General features: G+C 58.8%; 1 protein-coding gene across 2 annotated transcripts in view; it reads right to left on the bottom strand.

Annotated features, from left to right (window-relative positions):
* Positions 1-4,026: 4,026 nt before the first annotated feature.
* Positions 4,027-22,809, bottom strand: part of COL6A2 (collagen type VI alpha 2 chain) — a 30,977-nt gene continuing 12,194 nt past the window's right edge. Inside the window, exons 2-28 of one of the 2 annotated variants that reach the window (XM_043474629.1) lie at positions 21,324-21,463; positions 20,535-21,133; positions 20,289-20,309; positions 19,503-19,568; positions 18,191-18,244; positions 18,061-18,105; positions 17,740-17,766; positions 17,497-17,523; positions 17,347-17,391; positions 16,734-16,787; positions 16,271-16,333; positions 15,791-15,853; positions 15,419-15,508; positions 14,750-14,812; positions 14,108-14,170; positions 13,842-13,904; positions 13,398-13,460; positions 13,072-13,122; positions 12,787-12,822; positions 12,509-12,571; positions 12,361-12,423; positions 12,182-12,217; positions 11,947-11,992; positions 11,617-11,769; positions 11,000-11,452; positions 10,783-10,821; positions 4,027-5,138 (exon numbers count right to left, since the gene is read on the bottom strand). In XM_043474629.1, coding sequence (XP_043330564.1) covers positions 4,540-5,138; positions 10,783-10,821; positions 11,000-11,452; positions 11,617-11,769; positions 11,947-11,992; positions 12,182-12,217; positions 12,361-12,423; positions 12,509-12,571; positions 12,787-12,822; positions 13,072-13,122; positions 13,398-13,460; positions 13,842-13,904; positions 14,108-14,170; positions 14,750-14,812; positions 15,419-15,508; positions 15,791-15,853; positions 16,271-16,333; positions 16,734-16,787; positions 17,347-17,391; positions 17,497-17,523; positions 17,740-17,766; positions 18,061-18,105; positions 18,191-18,244; positions 19,503-19,568; positions 20,289-20,309; positions 20,535-21,133; positions 21,324-21,462 — 3,084 coding nt within the window. In that variant the 5' untranslated portion in view covers position 21,463 and the 3' untranslated portion in view covers positions 4,027-4,539. Of the gene's footprint in view, positions 5,139-6,240; positions 7,336-10,782; positions 10,822-10,999; positions 11,453-11,616; positions 11,770-11,946; positions 11,993-12,181; positions 12,218-12,360; positions 12,424-12,508; positions 12,572-12,786; positions 12,823-13,071; positions 13,123-13,397; positions 13,461-13,841; positions 13,905-14,107; positions 14,171-14,749; positions 14,813-15,418; positions 15,509-15,790; positions 15,854-16,270; positions 16,334-16,733; positions 16,788-17,346; positions 17,392-17,496; positions 17,524-17,739; positions 17,767-18,060; positions 18,106-18,190; positions 18,245-19,502; positions 19,569-20,288; positions 20,310-20,534; positions 21,134-21,323; positions 21,464-22,809 lie in introns of those variants that run through there. The other variant, XM_043474630.1, reaches the window with a different exon arrangement.

Raw genomic sequence — 22,809 nt, 5'->3', positions numbered from 1 at the left:
ACAAAGGTTTTGTGTAGTCAATAAAGCAGAAGGAGATGTTTTTATTTTTGAGAAATTCTCTTGCTTTTTCTGTGATCCAACATGTTGGCAATTTGATCTCTGGCTCCTCTGCCTTTCTAAGTCCAGCTTGAACATCTGGAAGTTCTCGGTTCACGTACTGTTGAAGCCTAGCGTGGAGAATTTTGAGCATTACTTTGCTAGTGTGTGATATGAGTGCAATTGTGTGGTAGTTTGAACATTCTTTGGCCTTACCTTTCTTTGGGATTGGAATGAAAACTGACATTTTCCAGTCCTGTGGCCACTGCTGAGTTTTCCAAATTTGCTGGCATAATGAGTGCAGCACTTTCAGAGCATCATCTTTTAGGATTTGAAATAGCTCAGCTGGAATTCCATCACTTCCACTAGTTTTGTTTGTAGTGATGCTTCTTCCTAAGGCCCACTTGACTTCACATTCCAGGATGTCTGGCTCTAGGTGAGTGATCACACCATAGTGGTTATCTGGGTCATTAAGATCTTTTTTGTATACTTCTTCTGTGTATTCTTGGCACCTCTTCTTAATATCTTCTGCTTTTGTTTGGTCCACACTGTTTCTGTTCTTTATGTGGCCATCTTTGCATGAAATATTCCCCTGGTATCTCTAATTTTCTTGAAGAGATCTCTAGTCTTTCCAATTCTGTTGTTTTCCTTTTCATTCTATTGTTTTCAGTGTATTTCTTTGCACTGATCACTGAGGAAGGCTTTCTTATCTCTCCTTGCTTTTCTTTGGAACTCTGCATTCAGATGGATTTGTTTGTCCTTTTCTCTTTGCCTTTCTTTTCTCTTGTTTTCTCAGCTATTTGTAAGGCCTCCTCAGACAAGCATTTTGCCTTTTTGCTTTTTTTCCTCCCCTGGGGATGGTTTTGATCCCAGCCTCCTGTACAGTGTTCCAAACCTTCATCCATAGTTCTTCAGGCACTTGTCTATCAGCTCTAATCCCTTGCATCTATTTGTCACTTCCACTGTATAATTATAAGGGATGTGATTTAGGGCATACCTTAATGGTCAAGTGGTTTTCCCTACGTTCTTCAATTTAAGTCTGAATTTTGCAATAAGGAGTTCATGATCTGAGCCACAGTCAGCTCCCAGTCTTGTTTCTGCTGACTGTATAGAGTTTCCCCATCTTCAGCTGCAAAGTCAATCTGATTTCGGTATTGACCATCTGGTGATGTCCATGTGTAGAGTCTTCTCTTGTGTTGTTGGAAGAGGGTGTTTGCTATGACCAGTGTGTTCTCTTGGCAAAACTCTGTTAGCCTTTGCCCTGCTTCATTTTGTACTCCAAGGCCAAATTTGCCTGTTACTCCAGGTGTCTCTTGAAGTGTATTAGTGAGATGACGTTAGTGAGAAATGCTGGTGAGGGAACGTTACTGAGGGGACGTTTTTTGAGGGAACACTAGGAACTGTTAGTATGGGAAACTAGCGAGGAGACTAGTGAAGGGTGTTACTGAGGAGATGTTACTGAGGGGACATTAGTGAGAGGGCGTTCCTGAGGGGACATTAGTGAGGGGGCGTTCCTGAGGGGAGGTTAGTGAGGGGGCATTACTGAGGGGACATTAGTGAGGGGTTGTTACTGAGGGGACGTTAGTGAGGGGTTGTTACTGAGGGACATTACTGAGGGGATGTTAGTGAGGGCATGCTGCTGAGGTGACATTTGTGTGGGCATTGCTGAGTGATGACAGGATGTTAGTGAGGGGACATTCATGTGGGACATTGGTGTGGGGATATTAGAATGGTGACATTGGTGAGGGTCCTTGGTGAGGGGATGTTTGTGCAGAGCTGTTGCTGAGGGGTGCTGGTGGAGGGGTTTTATTGTGGGGTTATTCATGTGGGGTGTCTGTGGGGACACCAGTGAGGGGATGTGCCTTCTAGAGACAGGAGTGTGGCTGGTCAGGCCCCTTGTAGACACTTCGAGGGCCTAGACTCTCTGGGTTGACTCTGTCCTTCTTGTGGGGAGTGGATTTGACAGGTGTGACATCCACTCAGGCTGAGGGTCCTTCTCAAACACTGTGTTTTGGTCCTGGAATAAGGATGCCATTCCTAGGTGGGTGGACCCATGGCCTTGTGCACATTTTTGTTGCCCAAGAGTCACTGGGCTCCCACGAGGACCTGGAGTCCCAGCTCATGGACAGTTCATGCTGGCGATGTGGCTGGCGACCTTCACTGTCCTGTAGGTCCTGTGGCCACTCTGCTGGCTTCCTTTTGTGACCTTTGCCCCAAGTGAGCCCATTTGGGTTCATTTTTGCTGGGTTTCCTTCACTCGTGTCCACTGCTTTCAGGGGAGAGGATCCACATTGAGTGGGATTGGGTGGGGGTGAGCAGGCAGAGTTGGGGGGGGCCTGCAAACCTGGCCTTGCTAGAGGTCTGAGGGTGTCCCATGTGTATGGAGCGAAGGGCCTTGTAGGAAACCATCATATCAGCACATGTATGTGGCAGGGAGTGAGTCTGGGGGTCCCCCAAGGCCTGAGACCTGGACAGGTAGAGCCTCAGAGAACAGCCCTGAGAGGGGGCTGTGCCCTTGGCCTCTGGGGAGGTTGGGGCCCTCAGGGGAGAACCTGGGGGATGCCAGTGTGGTGAGCATGCTGCAGCTCTCCAGAGCGGTGTGTGTCCTGGAAGAACCCTGCCCACCCACTCACCAGCATCACACAGAGAGAGAGAGAGAGAGTGTGTGTGTGTCCTTCCCTCTGCAGAGGGGACCTGTGCAGGGCCCACTGGGCAGAACTCTGGAGACCCAGAGGGAGGGACCCCTGCCATCCCCTCCCCTCCACCCTGCCATGTCCCCTGGAAGTTCACAGGCATCAGCACTGCGCTCTGAGACCTGGGCGCTCTTCTCTGTCCCATGCTGGCATTTTTGTTGGGTTCTCTAGGGGGAGAGAGGGGCGGAGGAAGGGAAGGTACTTGGTGGGATATCCTGCCCTCCAGCTGCAGGCTACACAGGCAGACGAGGAGAGGCGGAGTGAGTCGGTCTCATGCCCCCTCCCCATGTTCTGGGCCGAACTGTGTCTCCCTTCCCCAAACTCCCACGTTCAAGTCCTAGCCCCCAGCTCAGAATTTGACCTTATTTGGAAGTAGAGTCATGGCATCTGTGATTAGCTGAGATGAGGTCATCCTGGATGGAATGAGCCCTAATCCAACATGACTGTGTCCGTGCGCTAAAGGGAAACATGGACACAGACAGGCCAGGAGAACATGCATTGTAAGATGTTGTAGGATGTTGCAGGTTGAGGGGGCGACAGGAGCTGGAGGACCTGGAAGGATCCCTCCCAAGAGCCTTAGGGGGATGGTGGCCCAGCAGACACCCAGACACCTGGTCAACCGCTGGTCTCCAGACTGTGCTTAAGGCCCCATGTTGAGGCCCTTTGCTAGGCCAGGCCCTGCAGATGATAAACAGCCCAGGTTTAAGAGGGGACTTCCCAGAGGGTGAACTTAAAAGATGTGGGTGTCTGAACACAAAATCACCGAGGCCGCCAGAAAAAAACCGCCTCTGTCTCATTTCTCCTCTACCTACATCTATCATCTATCACTCTGTTAAGACCATCAATATACCCATCAATCAATCTACCTATCATCTTTTTCTATCACTGATCTATCTACCCTCTATCTCTACCACCTCTCCAACATCTCTCCACCAGCTATCTCTATCCACAAATATCATCATACAAACACCAACAAGTGTTCCTAAAGCACTCTGGCCCTGGTTCGGGGGCAGAGTGAGACTTCATCAACCAAGTACATTGTTTTCAGCCCAGAGTCAACTAGAGAGAGGTGCATTCCATGGTTGAGGCTGTCCTGTCCTTTGGGAGTGCCGGTGTCTGGAAGGACTTGAACGTTGGGAGTTCTGGGAAGAGACACAGTTCAGCCCAGAACACGGAAGGACAGGGGGCCAGGCCCAGCAACATTTCGGTGCACAGAACAGTGTGGGGGACCCAGCGATATGATCAGTCCTGGGGGTTACGTGAATCTCTGTTGGTAGAGTCACTTGGAAGCTGGGGAGCAAGAGGGGTCAAAGCCTTTATTGGACTGGGGTGTGTGCACACAGGGAGGTATGGGGCCTGCTGTCACAGCTCAGTCTGATAGGGGAGGTGACCTCTAGAGACCTGGAAGCGCCAGGGCGGCTGTTGGGGCTGGCAGAGAGCCTTTGCAGGGGATGGGGGCGGGGCTGAAGATGAGTCTGTGAATGAGGCTGGGCTGAGGGAGGTCTACTGAAGAATGCACCCCAGGAAGCCGCTGGGGTCCCAGGAGGGCATAGAGGGCAGGGCAGGGCAGATGATGAAGAGGGGAGGAGGGCTGGGGTGCCTAGAGCTATGGGATTCCCAGTAGGAGCTGGGTGGGCCGGTGTCCTTGGCGCCTGACTTTATACTCATAGGTGGAGACTCAGTCCTCAGCGACTGGACCTCTCAGTGGGGTCGGAGTAGCACCATGGACAGGAGGACAGAGCCCGTGGGGCAGGAGGCACGGGGCTGGGGCCCGGGGCCTGGTGGGGGTGCGGGTGCTGGGAGGGGGGCGCTAGCAGATCCAGCGGATGAACCTGTCGAAGAAGCCGGGCTGGGCCAGGCTGTCATAGTCTTTCTCGCGGAAGACGGCGGCCGGGTCGCCCAGGCTGATCTTGGAGAGCACGTCCGCGTCCACGTCGCTACCCACGGCCACCACGGTGGGCACCACGTTCTGCTTGCGCATGGAGTGTACCGCCTCGTCCAGGCTGTCGTTGCCTGTGACGCCGTCTGTGAGGAACACGAAGGACAGCTCCGCGTGGCGGCGCGCCCCAGCCCGAGCGCCTTGCACCACCTGGTTGATGGCCTGCACGATGCCCGCGCCCACGTGAGAGAAGGAGTTGAGGTAGCGCGCGCTCGCCAGCGCCTCCTGAATGACGGTCAGGTTGAAGGTCAGTGGGAAGGCCACTTGCTGCTCACGCGGGCCCCCGAACTGCAGCAGTGCCACGCGCGCGTTGAGTGGGTCGTCGTCCCTGCGCGCCAGGGTCAGCCGTCGGGACACCTCCTCCACGAAGCGCCGCGCCTTGTGGAAGTTCTGCTCGCCCAGCCGCTCAGAGCCGTCCAGCAAGAAGACGATGTCCACCGGCCGCTGTGTGCACTGGGCCACGTACAGCTCTAGGAGCGAGAAGGGGTGGTGCGCGGGCGACCCACGTGAGGCCCGTCGGCCGGGCCCCGGGAGCGCCCACCGGGCCACGCCCCGCGCTCGCCTCTTTCCGCTCACCCCGCCCACAGGAGCGCTAAGACCGCTGGAGCTTCCCCCGAGGTCACTGCGGTTGGGAACTCCCCCACCTGACAGGGCCCAGGACGTTGGTGCAGACTCCCACCCTGTCTCCCTGAGACCGACACCGACTCTCTTGGTTGTGCTGCCACCAGGAAATGTACCCAGTCCTGAGATTGAGGGGCCCCTTTTCACTCTACCAGCACCATCTCTGCCCAGCAGCCTCCAGGCCCTCATGGGAGGGGTCCATAAAGCACCTTTTTTGGACCCAAGAATTGGATACCCCCCAAAGGATCACAGTCCATGGGGAATGAGGGTGTGACTGTGTAAAAAGACCTCAAGAAGATCCTCAGACTCAAAGACCCGCCTCTGGCCAGATCTCTCCAGCCTTGGGAACCTTAGAGAGAGGGGCCCCTCAACTAGATGAGGCTTTGGTAGGACAGTGAGCACAGGTGTGGCCAGGACACCCTTGCCCTCATCTGGGTAGCCACCAGCCTGGACATGCTGGACAGTGTGGGCAAGATTGCTGCCAGGCTGAGGCTAGACCTCTGGGGCACACCACTACACTGGTGGAAAACCCGCTCCATACACAGGAGGGACCACAGGCTTGGTCCCCGTCCACAGGCCAGGAATGTGCAGTCAAGCCCCTTCCCCAAGCCACTGCTGAGATCACAACTCTAACCACCGTGGGGGCTCGGCATGGGCCAGGCTGGTCCTTCCCACTTGGGTCTAGCTCCTCAGCCCTTGGTCACCCCTCCTGACCTGGGCAGGAAAGGGCTCTGGTCACAGCTCAGGTGTGCCGACCCGGGGCTGGGCACACAGGGGCCCCATCAAAAGGAGATCCTGACCCTTGGCAGCAACCATGAGGGGGGCAAGGTCCTGTTTGGGTCCTGCAGGCACCAGGTGACCCCCGCCCCCCTGTGCTGCATGGGTCACCCTCAAGGTCTGGCGAGCAACCAATTCACCCCAGCAAGCCGCTGACCACAGCACACACTCAGGTACCTTGCTTTTCAGCTTTTATAGAATGTCTGAGATGAGCTCACAGCACCTGAAGGACACGCTTGGGTATGTCCTTGGAGTGCTGCTCCCGGCAGAGGAGCGAGGGTTTTGGTAGATTTTTTTTTTCCTTTTTTTAAGGAGCTTATTAATGATGCAGCTTATCTTGGTGGTGGTGCAGATGAAGAGCAGCTTCGAGCTGGACTGAAACTGCCCAGCAAACTCCCCTTGTGTCCCTGGCAGGCAGAGCCTGAGATGTAGGAACTGGTGGTATGGGCAGGGGGAGTTTCCTCAATGTCTCAGCCAGGGGACAAGAGGACTGTACAGGGGCCCTGGGCAGAGGCCAGCGGTGGAGCCGGAATCTGGGTCGTCTGTGAGGCTCTCCTGGTATCTCTTTCTTTCTGGCCAGATAATGGCCCCCAAGAGGTCCTAATCCTGGATTCTGTGACTGTGACCTTATATGGCAAAAAGGACTTTGCAGCCGGAAATCAATGAACAATTCCCTTGAAATGGGGGGGACTATCCTGGGTTATCTAGCTCTAAGTGCGACCACAAGAGTCCTTGTAGGAGGAGGCAGAGGGGAAGGGGAGAGGTCTCATGACCACAGAGGCAGAGAGGGGAGCTGGAGAGGCAGGAAGGACACTCTCTTAGAGGCCCAGGGGGTGTGTGGCCCAGGACACCTTGACTTTGGACTTCTGGCCTCCAGACTGAGAGAACAGCTTCTTGCTGTCTCAAGCCTGGCAGTGTAAGGCAGGTGGCCCCCGGGAGCTCACGCAGCCAGGTGGGGCGGCACCCTGCGGCTTTAGCACAGCGCCAGCGCGGTCTCGGGGTCCCCCACGATGTCCCTGTGCACCAGTTTAAAGGTGTCAATGAACAGGTCCATCCAGTCCTGCCGCTCGTTTCCTGTGGCGAACTTGGCCCGCTCCGCGGTGTAGACCAGCACAGCCACCAGCTTGGAGTAGGCAGCTGGGTCCTGCGTGAACTCCGTGGCGTTTAGCAACTGTTGGATCAGGGGGATGGTCCTGGGGAAGGAGACATCCGGGCCCTCTTCCGTGCGGAGGAAGGTGACCGGGGGCTCGCCGCCAGGCCACGGTCCATCTGCGGGGGATTCCAGAGAGGCCTTTCAGGGATGTGGTGGGTATGAGCACGCCTCCAGCCGCTTCTCTCCTCGGAGACGAGGAGGGGCCAAAGGCTCAGCCAGGGCTTAGATGAGGAGCCAGGGAGGCTGCAGCTCCCCCACTGTTGGCACCGAGGGCCAAGGCCAAGTAAGTGGGGCTTCAGGGAGCCCCGAGGAGATGGAGCAGAGCTTGAGAACTGCGAGACTCTGAGCACGGATGGCTTCTGAAATGGACCCGGCCTGCTGGTGGCTGACAACTCAGGGCCCTGCCCTGGGACGGCCTCAGCACTGGAGGAGAATTTCCTGCCTGTTTCAGCCCTGCCTGGTGCTAGGCAGGTGGCCCCTGGAGCCCCTCTGGAGCAATTTCTTCAGACAAATCTGCCTTGCCCTTTAGATGTAAATCTCCGGGCCCAGAGCCATCTCCGAGGACCAAGGAATGATTGTTCGGTGAGCCTCTAGCTCTCTACCCACCCTGTCTCTGGGGAGGTCAGGGCCTACCCTCTGGGCCCAATGGGCCCAAGGCCTCCTGTACTAGGGCGGCCTCGGTATGTCCAGTTAGCTCATCCAGGTGGCCTGGTCCATGGCCCCACCTCTGCCCTGCGCCCTTCCTTCAGGCCCCAGCCTTCCAGAGCTCTGGCCTTGGTGTGGGGAGCAGGGCTCAGGCCTCCTGGCTCACCCCCCTCCAACAGCAGCTGTCGTGGAGGAAAACCTGCCTTTGCTGCCTTTGACTGATGTCCAGCATTGTTTCTCTTTGACGGCGGCTTCATGGTTCCGCCCCAGCTGAGTTGCCACCCAGCTCAATCCAAGCCCAGATGTGGCTGAGTCTCTGGATGGACAGAGCCACTTGGCCCAGAAGGTCCGGGCTGCACCAGAGCAGGCAGCATCCCCATGCGCCTTGTCTGCTCAGCCCTCAGCATGCTGGATGGAGTCCACTTGTGTCAAGGAGCACATTCTGTAGTTACATCTGCTCTCTTCCTCTCTGGGCACAGTGTCTAATTTACTTGGAGATTTCAAATCATTTTAAAGGAAATGAGGGACTTCCCTGGTGGTGGCTAAGATGCCACAGTCCCAATGTAGGGGGCCCAGATTCAATCCCTGGTCAGGGAACTAGATCACACATGCACAATGAAGAGTTCAAATGCTGTAACAAAGACCTGGCATGCCACAACTAAGACCCAATGCAGCCAAATAAAAAAAAAAAAAGAGGACAAGGTAGAAATTTAAAAAAAAAAAAAAAAGGAGAATGAGATTGTGAGTTTAGTAAAAGGAAGAGTTAGGAGAAGGGAGAAGGGGTCTCTCAGGGGTCTGTTCCCTTTCACTGTCAGGTCCTGGAGGCTCAGGAGAAGCAAGATCACCAAGCTGGCGACCACCATCACTCTAATATCAAAACCAAAGACATCACAAGAAAGGTCACACAGCCCTGTTCCTCTCTCATGAACACAGATGCAAAGATCCTCAACAAAATACTAGCAACTGAATCCAACAATCTATATCTATGTGTGTTCAGTTGTTCAGTAATGTCTGATTCTTTGAGACTCTTTGGATTATAGCCTGCCAGGCCCCTCTGTCCATGAGATTTTTTTCAGGCAAGAATACTGGAATGGGTTGCCATGCCCTCCTCCAGGGGATCTTCCCGACCCAGAGATCGAACCTGGGTCTCCTGTATTGGAAGTGGATTCTTTACCCACTGAGCCTCCAGGGAAGCCCAACAGTGTGTGAATATATATATGTGTGTGTGTGTGTGTGTATATATATATATACACACATTTATATATTACACACCTTGACAAAGTGGGATCTAAGTCAGATCTGTAAGGCTGGGTCGACATTCAAAATGCAAAGACTGTAGCCCATGACATTGACAAGCTAAAGAAGAAACACCACCCAATCATATCATAGGTGCAGAAAAAGCATCTGACAAAATCCCACACATGTTCATGCCAGACTCTCAGTAACTAGGAACGAGAGGACCAGCCTCAGCTTGTGAGAAGCAGCTACAGAGACCCTCAGCTGACTGCCCGTGTGAGAGACTTGATACTTCCCCAGCAAGATGACTGCTGGGCCCTGGCACCAGGGCTGGGGTCAGGTTTCTGCCCTCAAGAGGCCACCTGACCACAGGGCTCCTACCCTGGGAGGACTCGGGAGTCCTGAGGGCAGCAGGGGCACAGACCATAGGTTGTCTGGGTCTCTGTGGGGACACCAGCCCCTTTAGCCCCAGAGGAGACGGGGATTGGTGCTACTGGGTCAACCTCTGGGGGTTGGGTGGCTCTGGGCACCACACAGCACTGTCTCCAGCTGACTGGGGAACCTCAGGCCCAGCCTGTCTCTGGGATGCCCCCACTGTCTGCCATTGGCCATGGTGTGGTCACTGGTACAACCTCAGGAGCACTTCCTTGGAAGTTCTCTGTCAGAATAAGAGTAGGGACCCTTGTCCCCAAGTCAACACACTCCCTCTCCTCAGGCGGCCTTGGAGCCTCTGAACCTACCCAGGGGCCCATCTGACGCCTGGAAGGAGCCTGCCCCAGTGCCAACTTCATGGCAGACATGGATGTGGACGCAGGCCCCGAGTTCCCGTCAGCATTGGACCTGCCAGCAGCCCAGCCCAACCTGGCCCCTGCCTGCTGTGGCAGCCCCTACCTCCCAGAGTCAGCTCTGGAGGCCCCACTTCCAGGACAGGCCCAGCACCCACAACTCAGCGTAAGGATCCAGCGCTGGCTCTACGACCCGGCTGGCGAGGGCAGGGCGAGCCATGGGGGCTCAGATCCTGGTGTCCCTGGGCACCTCCAGGGCCCAGTCACTGCAGCAGAGCCCTGCAGGCAGCAGCTCGATGCCCATTGGAGCTGGACGATGCCATCCTGCCCTGTCCCCCGCCTGAGGGACCCCTTGGAGCAGCCCCTGTGGGTCCCCAGCCTCCCACACTGGTGCAAACACGTGGGGTGGTGGGGCATGGCCCCCTAAATGTCTGTTTCCAGACGGAAGATCAGACAGGCGATGCCAGGCAGCAGTAGCATGGGGCTGTCAGGGCAGAGGCCCCTCTGCCTCCCGCAGCTGCCCCTGGGCTGTGGATGTGTTCACCTCCTGGAGGGTTTGAGACCAGCCATTTCATGTATGGATCCAGGGCTTCAGCCCCAGGCAGCCCTGGCGTTTCTGTCCCTCTGGGCACCTGTGTGTTTGAGACCAGTAGCTGGAGAGCCCAGCCCAGTGCCCAGTGGGCAGCGCCCCTTCCCCACATGCATGAGATGGGGGGTGGCTGAGCACCCCCAGCCCCCTCCTCCGAAGCGCTGGGATCCTGGAGGCTGGGCCACCGCAGGTCTGGAACCTGAGGCTTCTCCTGGGGGTGGCCGCACCAGCATTTCCTGAGGTCCTGCACAGCCCTCCCTACCGCCCTGGCTGCTGACTTGTCTGGGGGTCAGCGGCGCCCACCTTACCTGTTTGGCAGGGAAGATCCGGGCACACGATCTGGGGATCTAGGAGAGAGGAAAAGAGGCGGGGGTCCTGGGGACTCCTTCAGGTCCTGCGGGGCCAGGAGCCCCTCCTCTCTCCTCCCCTCCCCCCTCCTTCCCGCGCAGCCCCATCTCTCCCTGCCCCGCCCTGTCCCTCCCCTCTCCCCGCCCTCCCCTCCCCTCCCCCGCTCCCAGAACTCACCCGGGCACAGCACGTCCTCCATGTCGTCGATGAACTTCTCGGCCACCAGGTCGGAGAAGAGCGTCATGTTGCGTACCTGCTGCGGCTTGTCGCAGGCAATGGAGTACAGGTTCTCGCTCTCGTGCTTCTCGTGGAACATGTCCCCGATGCCGATGGCCGTCACCGTCACTTCGTGGTTGCACAGCGCCCGCAGGTTGAGGTCGTCGTCCCGGGGGTCATGGCGGCCGTCTGTGATGACCACCGCGAACACGCGGGTCTTCTGGCGCCGGCTCTCCTTGATGAGCTTGTTGTAGGCGAACTTGAGGGCCGAGGGCGTCCAGGTGCCGCCAGCGATCCACTCAAGGTTCTTGACGGCCTCCTTGAAGCTGGACAGCGAGTCGATGCGCTCGTCGTCCAGCTGGATGGCTTCGAAGGTGCCCTCGTGACTGTACTGCACGACGCCCACGCGGGTCCCTGCAGCGGGCGCGGGCGTGAGGTCAGCCTTGGCGAAGCTACGACCCCTCCGAGGCCCCTCCCGTCGGCTTCTGTCTGGATCCCAGGCGCCTTGCGCGCAGGCCCCTCTGCTCAAGACTGCGGCCTGGCGCTCCCCGACCCCACCCTACTGCGGTGCAGCTGACCCGTCTCCGACTTGGGGTCCTTGGCGATGGCCCCCAGCCTGTTGACCACGTTGATGACGAAGTTCTTCTCCAGGGTGAAGTTGGTGTAGCCAATGCTCTCGGAGCTGTCGATGACGAACACCACGTCTAAGGCGCCACAGCGCTTCTCACAGTCTGCCGGGAGCCGGGAGAGCGGTGGGGTGAGCTCAGCCGGAAGGGGGCAGGAGGGCGGGGCCAGGCGAGCCGAGGGCGGGAGGGTTGCTGCGCTGACCCCCGGCCCATGGAGACACCCTTAGACCCCAGGGGCGTGCCCAAGTGCTCCGGTGTAGCCGCGTGGGGGCCCCGACTCACCACAGCACCCGCAGGTCTCCCGCACGTAGGTCATGACGTCGCATTCCTGGAACACAGCCGGGTGGGCCCGGCAGAGCGTGAACCATGGGGAGGGACCAGAAGTGCTTCCTGGGAGCCTGCCGACCCTGTCCACCTCCTGCCCTGACCTCACCCCCTGACCTGTCCGTCCCTGCTGCCCTTTCTTCGGATTTTAAGAGGAAGGAGGACCCCGAGTCCAACCCCAACTGATACCTACCGTGAGGCCGGGGTCTCCTGGGGGGCCAGGCTCTCCCTGGAGGAGGAAGGGTGACAGTGAGAGGTGACACTCCTCATGGCCGAGGCTGGGAGGGCTGCGGACCACATGGTTCGGGTGCCTGTTGGCCAGGCTGACCCAGGGGCTGGGCCTCAGGGCCAAAGGCATGGCGACTGACCTACCTCGGGTCCTGGGGCTCCCTTCTGCCCCCGTGGGCCAGGCTCACCAGGGGGACCAGGATCTGCCTGCGAAGGAAAAGGGCAGGTGGGCTCTGGCAGTGCCCCGGGTGGTGCCCGCACACGGCTCTGCCCTGGGCGCGGAGGTACTCACGGGCTCTCCCTTCTGGCCTTTCCTCCCAGGTTCTCCTTTGAAGCCAAAGTCACCTCTGCCCCCCTGTAACACAGGACACCCTCGTTAATAGCGTAGAGTTCTGTGGCCCAGCATTGCTGCCAGCCTCAGCAGACCTGCCGACTTTTTCAGGAGGAACCCGTACTCAGCAGTGCTGGCAGAGATGCAACCCCACATGGATTCAGGGCATGGCCGGCTCCCACCCCCAGAGCTCAGCGGAGGCCAGAGGCACAGACGGCCCCATGCACCACAGTACGTACCTCGGGGCCGGGGGGGCCCGGCTCACCCTTGTCTCCCTGGGAAGCAAGCAGAGGGGTCACTCAGCAAGGGCTGAGGGCTGGCAGGCCCTGCAGCCCCGTCCCAACCCTCATGGTGAGCCACGCAGGCTGTGGGAGAAGGTCTGAGGTTCCAGGAGACCTGCCTCTTCTCTTGCTGGCGCCCCGGGCCCTTCTCCACTCACCCTGGGCCCAGCAGGAACTAGCAAAAACGTTCCCTGGTCATGGCCCTCCCCCAGTACCTGTCCCACGCCAGGTGCCAGGACTTACAGGTGCTCCTCGGGGTCCGGGGTAGCTGAATCCAGGCCTGCCAGGGTCTCCCTGGGGGACATAGGAGGCCAGTCAGGGCAGGTCCAGTGGGAAAATGTGGAGACTGAGGCAGCTGGCCTGGACTGGGGGCAGGTGGGGAGGGGCCTCACGGGCAGGGCCCGCTTTGGGAGGATGTGCCACCCCCAAGGGTGAGAAAATGGGGGAGGTGGGGGGGGTTGCTGCTTGGCCCCTGATGTCCTCCCACACCAAGGGGGCTGAGCAGCCAGATTCCTGGAAGACTTGGTCAGGCTCCCAGCCCCATCCTGGAGGGTAGGGAGGGGGCATACCTTGGGGCCAGGCTGTCCCGATTCTCCACGGGGACCAGCATCACCAGGGTCTCCCCGAGATCCCTGAGAGCAGAAAGGAGGCAGGGAGTTGGCACAGAGGGGGACTGACCTCATCCTGCTCTGACCCCCAGGCGACATTGCCACCCCACGGGGCTGGGCATCCTGAAGGTCTCTACTCTCCATGAGCCACGTCCAGCTCCCAAGTCCCACACCGCTTCCCCCTTGCCCACTCCACCTGGTAAATCTGGACCCCTTCAGGGCAGGATGAAGGTGTGAGATGCCCCCTGTCCCGCTGCCCAGGTTTGTGGGGACAGTGTCCTGCCTGCCCAAGGACAGGAGGACCCAAGTGGACTGCAGGGTGGGGAAGGGGGACGATGAGGTCAAAGGGCAGCGAGGGGCCTGGGTCCCAGAGCCACGGGCCCTCCTTGGCGTTCTGCTACTGACTTGTTTCCCAGGCTCTCCGACAGTCCCCTGGGGACCTCTGGGTCCAGGCAAACCGCGATCTCCCTGGAAGGAAGAGGGACGAGGCGCTTCAGAGACTCACTGTGGACGTGAGCAAGGCGGGGCTGTGCTGCCCTCCAAGAGGCCCTCAGCCCTGACCACAGTGGCCCCCAGGCTGGGTCTGAAGGGTGGAGGGCGGGGGCTCCTGGTGCAGCCCCTCCAGCAGGAGGGCACGTGGCCTCTGTGACCACCCAGCCATGACCACTTGCCTTGGCTCCTTTGTTGCCAACCTCTCCAGCCAGGCCCCGGGGCCCCTCAGGACCAGGGTCCCCCTGTGAGAAGAGAGGCCAGGTTAGTCTGGGTTGCATGCGAGGGAAGTAGGAGAGGGGATCATTAACTCCCTGGGGGAGGAGGCCGCACACTGTGGAGGGTGATGCTGGAAACAGCAGGCCTATCCACTCAGCCTCACGCAGCCCAGGCAGGGGCCACCACTCATGTTCAGAGGAGGAAGCCCTCCTTGGAGCCCTTCTCTCACATTTCACAGGGAGCTGGCCGCCCGTGGCTTTCATCACAAGACCTCCTGTGCCAGCTATAGAAACACATGTGTGCGGGGGAGGGGAGGGGATGCTGGGGGTGGAGCAGTGTGCAGCCTGCACAACTGTGCATGGTGTGCGTGGAGCTGGCCCTGCCCAGCCCCTCAGCAAGGAGTTCCTCCTGCTCTCCCAGACCCTGCAGTGAGCACCCCCTGACAGTCAGGCCCTGGGGGTTGCCTCCATTCTCTGAGGTGGACTGTGTGTGGGGGTGTTGGTCATCCCTTGTTACAGGGGCCCCGTTGGCCCCTCATCCCAGTGAGACCCCAGTGTAGACACAGACACGGCCAACAATGCCCCAGGCTCCCCTAACACACTCACCTTCTCACCCTTGGGGCCATCGCCGCCTGGGCTGCCCTTGGTTCCAGGGTCTCCCCTGCGCCCCTGCAGAAAACAAGCTTATGGGAGGGGGGGTCCTGATGGTGGGGGCCACACTAGAACCCTACTCTCTGTCCTCGCCATAAGGACGTTGGCGGTGGGGCCTGGGACCCCCTTCAGAGTGCTTCAGCTTAGACCGTGTCCTCTGCTGGGCCAGTTTGTCCCAGGCGAGAGTCTGGGAATGATGTGGGCTGGGGGTTCAGATGACATGACTGACACCAGCTTGGACCAGCTCTCTGCGTGGTCACTCAGGTCCCTTCTGGATTAGGCCAGGCCTCAGGCTGCGACCTCTCTGAGGGTCAGCCTGGAGATCGGCCCCGTGTGTGTCTGGGTCTAGGTTTAGCCCTCAGGGGTGTCCTGCTAGGGGGTGAGGTGGGGGCACAGGGCCACTTCACAGGCACCAGGTGTCTGGTGGGGGCGTGGTTGGACCCTGCAGGCCACTCTCTGGTGGCCCTGCTTGGTGTCTGCAGCACGGGGACAAGGGGCACATTTAGAGATGCCAGAGGACGCAGGGCTCAGAGACGCCCGGAGTAGGGAGTGTGAGGGGTGGCTCAGCAGGAGGGGGGCGGCCAGGGGGACGGGCACCCCGGGGCTGGGCGTGTGTGAACTCACAGGCTCGCCTTTGGGTCCTCGGGGCCCAGGCCCACCCTTGGCTCCTTTCAGGCCAGGACTTCCTGGGGCTCCGTTGTTGCCTTGATAGCCCTGTGGGGAGGAGATGGCTCACGGTGATGGCCTGGCCACACGTGTGAGTGGCCAGGGGCAGGGCCCAACCCCAAGTGGACTCACGCCCGCTGCCTCCAGAGGGACCACGTTTGCCTCAGGAGCAGTACACCCCGGTCACCCGGCAGCAGGGCCACAGAGATGGGGTGTGGGGGGTGCTCAGGATCCAGGCTGGCCTGCACGACCACCTCCCTCCCTCCCTCACTGCCCCTTCCCCCCATGGGGTAGCATGGGCCTCAGTGCAGGGCCCCCGGGAACACTTGCCTTGCTTCCTTTTGCCCCATTCTCCCCTGGGGGGCCTCTGCGTCCTGGGCGGCCAGGGTCCCCCTGGAAATGTTTGGAGAAATCAAGAAATCAGCCTCTTGTTCCTCAGACCCAGGAGCAAGACAGGACCCCAGTGGGGCTGGGGGCTTGCAATTCTCCTCCTGTGTCCAAGGAGCAAGCCCCGCCCCTATGTGGGCACCCCACAGCCCCCGTATGTGGGCACCCCACGGCCCGCATGTGTGGCCACCATATGACCCCCATGTGTGGCCACCCCACGGCCCCCATGTGTGACCACCCCACGTCCCCCATGTGTAGCTCTACGACCCCCATGTGTGGGCTCCCCATGGCCCCCGGCCTGGTTTGCAGGGACTGCGCCTCTTGCTGGGCGTCTAGGCCGGGTGCTGTGGGCAGGGAAAAGGCCCTGGGAGGGTGGTGGCCCAGTCTGCTCTGGCCCGCCCGCCCCGTGGCCAGGCCGTCTACCTTCGAGCCTTGGTCTCCTCGCTCCCCAGGGCTGCCGGCTTCCCCCACGTAGCCATCGGGGCCCTGAGAGAAGAGAGGGGGTTATGTTGGGCTCCTGCCCAGGGCTGTGCTTGAATTTTCCCTGTGAGCTCAGGGCCAGCTGACCAGGGGGAGGGTGACCAGCACCCCATCTCTGGACTGGATGCCAGGACCCCTTGGGCCTGGGTGGGCCGATCGGACAAGCTGCCAATCTGGGGGGGCGTGCCCTGGGACTCTAGAGCAGCTCCCCTCCATTTGACTCAGGAGCTCCAGGGTCACTTGTCACGTAGTGACCCCAACCCCGGCTGAACCCTGGAGGGGGTCCAGGACAGGTGGCTGTGGAGGAGCCCAGCTATGGGCCCTGCCACCTGCCTTCCCGCTACAGCTGGTGGACTGACCCCTGCCTGGTGCCCAGCATCTCCCAGAGCCACCAGGCTCCACTCACCCGATCCCCGGTGTCTCCCTTGCAGCCAGGAGGTCCGATGCGCCCCAGCTTGCCCTGAAGGAGAAGAGGGGAACAGAAGACGTGTCAGGGCCGGATTTGGGGACACGAGCCCTGATGACAGGGGTCAGAGGTGCCAGGTCTGGGCACACTGGGCACCCCTTGTAGGACATCTGTGTGAATGGCCGTCAGGGTGGCACTTCTGCGAAGGTGGGAGGGCATCCCTGGGGTGTGGCTGGGAGCATGGGGGTCTGTGGTGTCTCCTCCACGTGTGTGCATGTGTGTGTGCATGCATGGTCTCCCGCGACACTTGTGTGTGTGCACCTGTGCAGGTCTGTGAACCCCCAGCCAGGCCAGACATGAGGTCCGCAGGCCAGGCTGGGAGACTCCTGCCTGGCCAGTACCTGCTTTTCTGCAGCAAATGTCCACGCCCCTTATGCAGGGTCCCCGTCAGTCCTGTGTCCACTGAGGAGGCACGACCAGGGGCTGCCCAAGCCAAAGGTGTGGGCAGTGGGCGGATGGGCCCAGAGCCCACCCCCTGAAGGACCTGAGAGTCTTAAAGGGATCATGCTCGTTCCATGGGCACTGCTGCCCCGCCCAGGGACGGTGTACTCACCTTCTGCCCATCTGTCCCGTTCTTGCCCGCCAGGCCAGGGGCACCCTGGAGGAGAGGGGAGGAGGGACCCAGTTAGCTCCCTGGACTTCCTTCCTTCCTTCCGAGTAATGGGAAGGTGGGCACCCTGCCCTTGCCCGCCACTCTACTCACCTTCCGCCCGTCGGCTCCAAACTCGCCCTGTGTAGGAGGAAAGAGGCCAGTTAGTGCTAATCTTCCGCATCACAGACACCACTGCCTCCAGGCCTCAGACCAAACACGAGGCCAGAGAGGCCCCAGAGGTCACTACCGGCATGATGCGGGGTCTCGTGCCCCAGCAAGGACCCTGGGCTCGCTGAAGGATGCAGCTGAGGGGGTCAGGCTGGGTGAGGTCAGATGCCCAGAGTGGAATCTCACCTTCTCGCCTTTGAAACCAGGAACACCCTGAGGTCAAAAGGAAAGAAAAGAAGCATTACCACGGGCGGGTGGGGCGCTGGGACCCACCCACCAGATCCAGGGAGGAGAAGGGGGTGGTGTCGGCAGGCTCTGGTGGAGAGGTGCCCCCAGGGATGATGCTACGCTGGAAATACCGAGACGCTTCACTTCTGTGGGGCAGGGGCGGGGATGATGGGCTGTGCCAGGCACAGCCTGACCCCGTGGCTGGCCCCTCCTGGAGGCAGGAAGCCCTTGGCTTGTCCCCATGTCCCTGCCCCCCAGGCAGGGTCAGCAGCAACTTACCTTGGGTCCAGGGAATCCAATGGGGCCTTCGATGCCTGGATCTCCCTGTGGAAGAACAGAGGATGGTGGATGCAACCCCAGCTGCGGGGACAGGGGCCTCCAGACGGGTCAGGGTGGGGAGGGCACTCACCTGTCGCCCCTTCTGTCCAGGCTCTCCGGGCTCACCCATGTTGCCTTTGGCGCCCTGAAAGCAGATGACAGAGAAAGGAATTAAGGGAGGCATTGAGCTGGGGGAGCTCCTGGGAGGTGGCAAGACTGTGATCCTGGGGTTGGGTGGCCAGGTGACAATTACAGTGCCACCTCAGGACCCCTAGAGTCCTGGTCCCTGTCAGAACAGCCCTATCTGACCTGTTCCCTTGGGCTCTGACAGTCAGCTCTCTGAGAAGCTGCCCTGTGGTGGGGCTGGAGCGGCCCTGGGGTGGAGTGCCCACACAGATCTACAGGACTCCAATTCTGCACCTGGCTGCTCCTGCCCCATATCTCATGCCGCAATGTCCTCTAGATCCTGTGGGGGCAGCTAAATAACACCTCAAGACAGGCTGGCTCCTCAGAATTCAAGGTTTAACTGTACAATGTGGGACTGTATTAAGTAAGTGCATCTACTTATTAAGATGCTTCCAGTTTCAGGGCAAAGATGGGCAGAAGTGAGAGGTGGTCAGAGGAGGGAGGAGTAAGGAGCAGAAGGTCTTGGGGATCCAGGAAGTGGGAGACCAACAGACAGGAACCAGTGGGTGGGCAGAGGCTTCTGAACAGCTGTTTCCTGTTTTGGGGTTCCTTCTGCCCCCACACTAACCACAGTGATCCCTGCAGCAGCTTCCAGAGACGCCCCCTCCCCACCAAGGACCAGAGTCACAGCCCTGCCATGGGTGGCCAAAGCTGCCTCTGGTGGCAAATTCATCCCTGGATCTAGGACTGGAGTAACCAGGGAGGCAGCAGGAACATGTGACCAGCAGCCTGGCAGACAAGTACCTGGATACCTCACCCTTGAACTTGGAAAGAAGCCGCTTTCTGACATGAATCACTGGCGTTTCTTATACTCTGGTAGTAATTTTGGAGGAATTTCATTTTATACACCTCTGCTGTTATGAAGATGCAGGGCCAACCTGACCTCTTAAAAACCACTTATTTAATAAATGACAAGCAGGGGTGCCCTGTATGAATTTTCATCATGTTACTAACAATAATGTAGCTCATGCTTCTTTATGTACATGGGCATGCTTGTTTACTTTAGAGGAGTATTTTATGGGCAAATCTTAATTTATAAGTATTCCTACTTTTCTGGAAATGCCATAGGAAAGGAAGTTGATAAAAACTGAATTTTAGATCCTCCAGGTGAGAAGTGGTGAGTCCATCCAAGGTGCAGTGGCCTTAAGATATGGAGCTGGGGAGAGGTCAGGGGCTTTCCTGTGACATCGACCCCACTGGTGGTCTGGGCATCTTACCTTCTGTCCGCGGTAGCCCTTGGGGCCAGGGGGCCCAGGGATCTCCAGACAGCTGACCTTGTAGCACTGAAATGGGAAGCAAGGGGCAGTGTGTGAGGCCAGGGTCACAAGTGCCAGGAGGGAGGGAGGGGCGTAGCCTGGGCCCCCTGGATGCTGGGCCATCCTGAGAATGGGGCTGTGTGATGGAACAGACTTGAGAGGTGTCCAGGAGGCCTCTGTGCCCACCAGGGGCAGGTTCGGGGATCCACATGAGTGCTCTAATCAAGTTTGGGAAACCAAGGCTGGGTTAAGCAATGACTGGCAATAGGAAGGATTAAGTTGCTGCTGGCCAGTCTCTGCTGTTCTTGCGTGTTAAATCTCTGTGTTTTGAGCAGCTGTCCTGGGAAAGGGCAGGCTTGTAGGAGCCAGGGCTGTGAGATGGGGCGGGGGAAGCACAGGGACGAGGGTCCCACACTGGGCACACAGCTGGCCACCTGCCTTCTCCTCCTGGCCTGATTTAGGTGGACAGAGCCTGTCAGCCCAGGGGCAACCTTCAACCTCGAGCCTCATCCACAGGGATTGCAGGTGACCCTGATGCTGATCTCCTGGGCTTAGACAGCATGGTTTTGGCCACGAGCCCCTCAATCAGACTCCAGTCTCAGGCTCCACAGGGAGCAGAGGGGTTGTGCTCCCTCAGCCCTTCTCATTGTCCTAGCTCCTGGGAGTGCGGTGTGGGAAGGGGGGTGGTCATCTCTTCTGAGTCAGAGGCCCAGGCAGCCCCCGGGGCTGGGATGGAGACACTCTCACCTCTCCATAGGCTTCATGTTTCTGCAGAAAAGACAGAGAGAAACCCTTGTGAGTGGGGAACTGGAGGTGGCACTGGCTCCGCATCTGGGCAGGGACCCAGGACATCAGAGCAGACATCACATCCCTCCCCACATCAGACCCCTCCCCACCCCCGCCCCACACCCTTCAGTTACCTCACTCACAGTGGGTAGACAGACCCAGAGCCCTGTACTGCCTCCTGCTGCCCTGCCCCAGCCTGCCACTCACCATGACCTTGATGATGCGGTTGATGGTGTCCTGGTCAATCTCAGTGGAGTCCGGCCGCATTGTCGCGTAGTTGTTCCGGTAGAGTTCGTGTGGTGTGTTGGCGATGTCCCGCAGGCCCTGCTCATTCAGCTTGAGGTTGGGCGGCACTGCGAACAGCCGGATGCCCTCCTCGCGGGCCCGCTCCGCCTGCAGCTTGATGCCCCCGCACGGGCTGCCGGTCACGTGACCGTCGGTGATGACTACCGCAAAGTTGACCACGCCCTTGCCCACGTGCCGCCGGACCTCCTGGGTCATGTTGCCCAGCATGCAGTCGGTGAAGGTGCCCCGGCGAAAGGAGCTGATGCTCTGTAGGCTCTTGGTGAAGGAGGCCCGGTCGCTACCCGGCGGGCTGAACACCTCTACCAGATCGGAGAAGTGCAGGCCGCCGTAGCGCCAGCTCAGGGCCACCTGGTCCAGGTAGAGCTCATCCTGCAGTTGACTGATGAACTGCAGCACGAACTGCTGCATGTGGTAGAGCAGGCTGTCGGTGGGGGACTGCATGGTGATGCTCTCTGATGTGTCCAGCACGAAGTACACGTGGATCGGGCAGTCGGCCTTCTCTGGGGACGCACAGGTGTCACCTCGGGGCCTGAGCCGGTGGTCCTGGGGTCTGCCTGCTGGGTCTCCCTGCAGCCCGCCCCGCCCTCGGTCCGGCCCTGCCCCTCCACCCTAGGCCCCGCCCCTCACCCTAGGCCCCACCCCATCCCGGCCCCACTCAGCCCCGCCCCACGACGCCCACACCGGTTGTACCTGGGCAGCTATTCCTGTCCGAGGTGCCGGGGCTGATGACCTCCTGCTGCTGAGCATGGACGGCCCCCAGGAGCCCCCAGAGCAGGAGGGCGGAGCAGGGGCTGCGAAGCATCTTGGCAGCACCCTTGCGCCTCAACATCCTGCAAAAGGGAAGAGTGGCACTGCAGACCGTGCCCCACCCTCACATAACCGGCCCCCGGCTCCCCTCCCCAGATGATGCTGGGGGGACACACAGAGGTCAGGAAGCACCTCAGCTCAGGGTGCACCTTGCTCCCTTGCCTGGGTGGGGGCCACAAACACAGAGCGGGAGCAGACACTGCAGGCTTAGGGCTCCATTCTGAGCGGGACATTCACGGTTCCTCATTGCCCTGCACAGCCTGGCTGTAGAGATTAAAGCAAGCCCCATGGGAGCACCAGGAAATCCAGGAGGGCTTCCTGCAGGAGGTGATGGATGTGCCCAGAGAGAGATAAGTGTCCAGAGGAAGGGAACTCCCCGCCCAGAGGAATCTAGTTTACAGAGGACTGGGGGCAACACTTGATTGTGTTGACTGAGAAGGTGGGGTGAGGTGCAGGCCAGGGGCTCTGAAGAACCCTGAAGCCTCCAACCACTGCTGATGGCCACACACACCACATACACAGACATCTCACACACACACATTATCCACATACCACACACATATTATATACATCACACACACACTCCACACCACATACACCACATACATAGACATTTCACACACACACATCATACACACATCACACATACATTATACATATCACACACACACACCACACACATTCCACAAACACATACATCATACACCACACATCATTCACATACCACAAACACACTCCATATCACACACACACACATCCATCATACCACACACATACATACACACATTATACATATCACAACACACTCCACACCACATAAACCACACACACCACACACACATATCACACACTCACACATCATACACCACACACACCATGCGCTAACGCACATAATTAAAAAGAGGCCCACATAATAAAGTGTACTGGTAGAAAATATTATTCTCAAATATAATGAAAACTTCTAAAAGTATCTACCCAGTGGGAAAACACAAAAGCAACAAATACCAAATACAGAAATACCCAAAGGGAAGAATCACTTCGGCCTATCGGAGGCAACCTCCAAGCTATCCCCCTTGGAGTCCTCTCAGCCCCGAATTATCACTGACCACTGTGACCAACAGAATAACCTGGAGTTTGTTGTGTGACTTCCACGCGTGGGACATAAAAGCCATGGTGGCTTCTGCCTGGTCCTCTCTTGAACTACTTGCTAAGGAGGAGGCTGGCTGTCATGACACGAAGATGTGCCAACAGCCTTTGCAGCAGCTCACGAGGGGAGGCGATGAGGCCTCCGGCTGACAGCGGTGAGTGAGCTGTCTTGGAGGCAGACCCTCCACCTCAGCCAAGACTTCAGATAACTGTGGCAGAGCCA

The sequence above is a fragment of the Cervus canadensis genome, chromosome 7, assembly GCF_019320065.1.
Source record: "Cervus canadensis isolate Bull #8, Minnesota chromosome 7, ASM1932006v1, whole genome shotgun sequence".
In the NCBI taxonomy this organism is placed as follows: domain Eukaryota; kingdom Metazoa; phylum Chordata; class Mammalia; order Artiodactyla; family Cervidae; genus Cervus; species Cervus canadensis.
This window is presented reverse-complemented; position numbering and strand designations above follow the sequence as displayed.